Source organism: Priapulus caudatus, unplaced genomic scaffold (assembly GCF_000485595.1).
Source record: "Priapulus caudatus unplaced genomic scaffold, Priapulus_caudatus-5.0.1 Scaffold655, whole genome shotgun sequence".
Classification (NCBI taxonomy): Eukaryota; Metazoa; Priapulida; class Priapulimorpha; order Priapulimorphida; family Priapulidae; genus Priapulus; species Priapulus caudatus.
This window is the reverse complement of record NW_014577716.1, coordinates 59,639-63,475: the sequence shown is the minus strand read 5'-3', so window position 1 is coordinate 63,475 and position 3,837 is coordinate 59,639. Positions and strand designations below refer to the sequence as shown.

Here is a 3,837-nt window from a genome sequence, read left to right as displayed (position 1 = left end):
CTATACTATACTATACTATACTATACTATACTATACTATACTATACTATACTATACTATACTATACTACTACTATACTATACTATACTATACTACTACATCGTGAATGATCGCAAAATAGGCCCCAGGTGCTACTAAAACCAATTTGTATAACCAATTGGTATGTAATACACAAATTCGCAATCAGCTTAAATCACCTTGCGATATACTTGTAGTCGCAGACTATTAAACCCGTCGAGAGAAGGCGCCAGTTGATTGCTAATCATGCTAGAGGTGCTCAGGCGTCCACTGACCATGTGATAGAGCAATAGCTTACGTAACTGAGCTCTGTCCACCTTTAGTAGTGTCATGATATCGACACCAAACTCTGGAAGAAAGTTATATTTACTTTATAAAAATGAAATAAACAGATCGCACGGAAATATAAAGATGATTACGATGACTAATCTAAAATGAGACAGGTTGATCAAATAGTCCGCAGCAGGATGACGTAACGATGTAATTAGCAAGTATTTTGGTATCTCTCACCGTCCCATGCTTTGTTGGTCGGTATGAACAGCGTGTATATCCCCATTGCCTCCAGGGGACCCTCCAGGTTAGCGAGGGCGATGTACTCGCGGAAGCGAGACAGACCCAAGTCGTCAGCATTCTCCAGCACAGACTTAACTGTGATTGACAACGGAAATACTCGTAAAAAGGCATCATTACTCGTTTTAAAGAGAATATGTTTAACAGTTAACGATATATTCTTATAATCTTCACTGCAGCCGGATAATGAAACAGGCAACATCTTTGCAAATGTTTTTGAGCTGTTCACGTGTATTCGTTTCAACAGTTTTCAATTAAGTAAAGTTTTTATCGTGAGTTAATTTCGTCACTGCCATTACCATGATAAAAACAGATATCATAATGAATACGTCCAAGCGTGCTAAAGTTCTTTCTCTCATTGTCATTGAATTAACATCACGCAATTATCTGGCTATTATTTCTCAAGTTGTTAAAGTGGGGGTTTAAATTCTATGACCATTAGTGCATGCGGCAAAAACAAGCAAGCTTGGGATTCCTACATAATCGTTACGAGTAGTAATGCAGCAAAAACCACGGGATGCATGACTACCTTCAGTCGGCACCATGGCCGCCGAGATTCCGTGAACAACTCCGTTTTCTGCCACCAGGTCGGCGTTCGTGATGCGGCCGTCGCCGACGTATATCACGTCGTCTGCTCTGCGTACGATGTCGATGGTGCCTCCATGTTGGTTCGGCAGCTGCACGGGGCCGACGATGGCGGCACCACACACCATGTTGGCGACGACGTGGGTCTGGATGAACGCTGCATTGAGGAGGAATAACGAACAATGCGTTACGCCGCGAATCGTCGCCAATCGCATCTCAGACATATAATTCTTTTATAAAGCTTTTTCCAAATCTGATTAAATACAATTTATGTCAGGATAGGCACGCCCCGTGTTTGCTTAAGGCGTGCGTGCGTGCGTGCGTGCGTGCGTGTGTGCAAACCCTAGACAGACGAACAGTCGGATAGACGGACAAGCAAACAGATAGCTAGTCGAAGAGCCAGCTAGATTGAGCGAGAGACCGGCAACGGTATGAAATACGATACGTTAGCGAGAGAACAAACTTTATATGTAACATTACACATGCAGATCATTTCACTAATATAAGCTTTTCACTAGATCACTCGCTTTGCTCACCTTTCGCTGCTGCTGCGTCGTTGAGTATGTGTCTGAGCACGTTGTCAGGTATGCGTCTGAAAGCCTCATCAACAGGTGTGAATACTGTGATTGGGCCGTCACCTGCCAGCATCGGTGACAGACCCGAAGTCGCTGAAATAGGTAGACCGTGTAGAGAGACAGCAGAAAGTATCGCTAGATATTAAGACGTGTTCGCACTATAGATAATATATAACTTGAACACTATTCTCGCAGAACTCGTGACAATGAAAGCTTCTTGGGTACATGTCGTCAGAGCAGTTGGTGTAGATTTGATTGAATAAAATTGTGTCTGTGTCTCTGTCTGTCCGTCCGTCCGTCCGTCCGTCGATCCCCCCCGCCCCGCCTGTCTGTCTGTCTGCCTTCCCATCCGTTCGTTCGTCCGTCAGTCCGTCCGTCCGTCCGCCTGCCCGTCCGTCCGTCTGTCCGCCTGCCCGTCCGTCCGTCCGTCCGTCTGTCAGTCCGTCCGTCCGCCCGCCGGTTCGTCGGTCCATCTGTTCGTCCGCCCGCCCGCCCGCCTGTTCGTCCGTCCGTCCATCCGTCAGTCCGTCCGTCCGTCCGCCTGCCCGTCCGTCCGTCTGTCAGTCCGTCCGTCCGCCCATCCGTCCATCCGTTCGTTCATCCATCCGTCCGTCTGTCCGTTTGCCTGCCAGTCCGTCCGTCCGTCCGTCTGCCTGTCAGTCCGTCCGTCCGTCCGTCCGTCCGTCCGTCCGTCCGTCCGTCAGTCCGTCCGTCCACCCGCCCGCCTGCCCGTTCGTCCATCCGTCCGTCAGTCCGTCCGTCAGTCCGTCCGTCCACCCGCCCGCCTGCCCGTTCGTCCATCCGTTGTGGGCGGCGATGGAGGCGCCTGCTGCGGCGCCAGCGTCAGGACGACGACGAGGATGTGCTGGGGCACCGGAGCGGTGCGCTGGGGCGCCGGAGCGGTGCGTTGGGCTGCCATGTTCTAGACAAATGCACGCGTTACGAGGGCAATTTTATAGCGTACACAAACGAATGTGTGTAAAAAAGGTAAACTAGTTCGAGCATACGTTAGCCTATAGAACAAAATGATCGTCGCACTTACGTGAACATTGCAGAGTGGAGACGCTCTGTCCGACGGCGCGTGCAGTAGATTACGTGCGTCTCTGGGCAAACAGGTGACGTTGATCGCGGTACAACTCGTGCTTAGAGAGAAAAACAGATATTGGAACTCATACGATACTAGATAGCAGATACTATACCGATACTAGAAACGTGGCTACCCACGCAAGTATTGCCACTACCGAACCAAACCGCGGGTCACTGCACCAATCTAGGGACGCCGTTCAGCTTCCCGCTCCCCAGGCTCTACGGTTTGGTAGGTGCGCCCGTGGCACCCGTTCCGTAGGGTAGTGACAGGTTGCGTGGATAGCGCCCGCGATAGGTAGATAAGAGGTGACGGATAAATAACACGAACTCAGAAATGGAATACTACTCTCCGCTATTTCTATTGCCGGTTCGTGTTTAGAATAAACCCAGTTTGGAAGTTCTAGTCTCGAAAAACGCTCCATAAAACCGCCCTGAGTGAATAACTCAGGGGCTCCTCCAAAGAAATGAATAGACTCGCGTTGTAACCCTACTCTTGTTGGGTTACATTATTGTATCTATAGTAAACATAGAGATAGAACTAGACATTGCATTACATATAATTTATACTAAATTATGACGTGTACTGATATATTGACTATTGAGTATTGTATAGTCAATCAATGTACAATGTTGATTTCAAAGTTGAACAGTACACAAGGGTTAAGACTGTCAAGTTCAATTTTAATACTGCACTAATCAGTACTTAGACCTAATGAGTAATTAGTAATGTAATGACAGTGCTCGAAATAAGCGTTGTCCGGTTGTCCGAGACAACCAGAATTTGCACCGGACAACCTAACCAGTCTGAGACATTGTCCGGTGGACAACCAAGAAACCCTATCTCTAACCCTTACACTAACTCTAAACCGACTCGGCTATCTTATATACGCGTGGTACCCAATTAATCTATGGTGTATAACCTTTTGCTTTCAATATTTTGCATCTGAACTGACAATCAATCCCATGCAACCAACTGGTATAGGCTAGCTGGCACAATAATGTTC

General features: G+C 47.8%; 1 protein-coding gene across 1 annotated transcript in view; it reads right to left on the bottom strand.

Annotated features, from left to right (window-relative positions):
• Positions 1-1,836, bottom strand: part of LOC106812504 (periostin-like) — a gene marked incomplete in the record, with an annotated part of 13,225 nt that extends 11,389 nt beyond the window's left edge. Inside the window, 4 exon segments of the mRNA XM_014816393.1 lie at positions 197-366; positions 528-665; positions 1,117-1,329; positions 1,709-1,836. Of these exon segments, the coding sequence (XP_014671879.1) occupies positions 197-366; positions 528-665; positions 1,117-1,329; positions 1,709-1,820 (633 nt within the window).
• Positions 1,837-3,837: the final 2,001 nt, after the last annotated feature.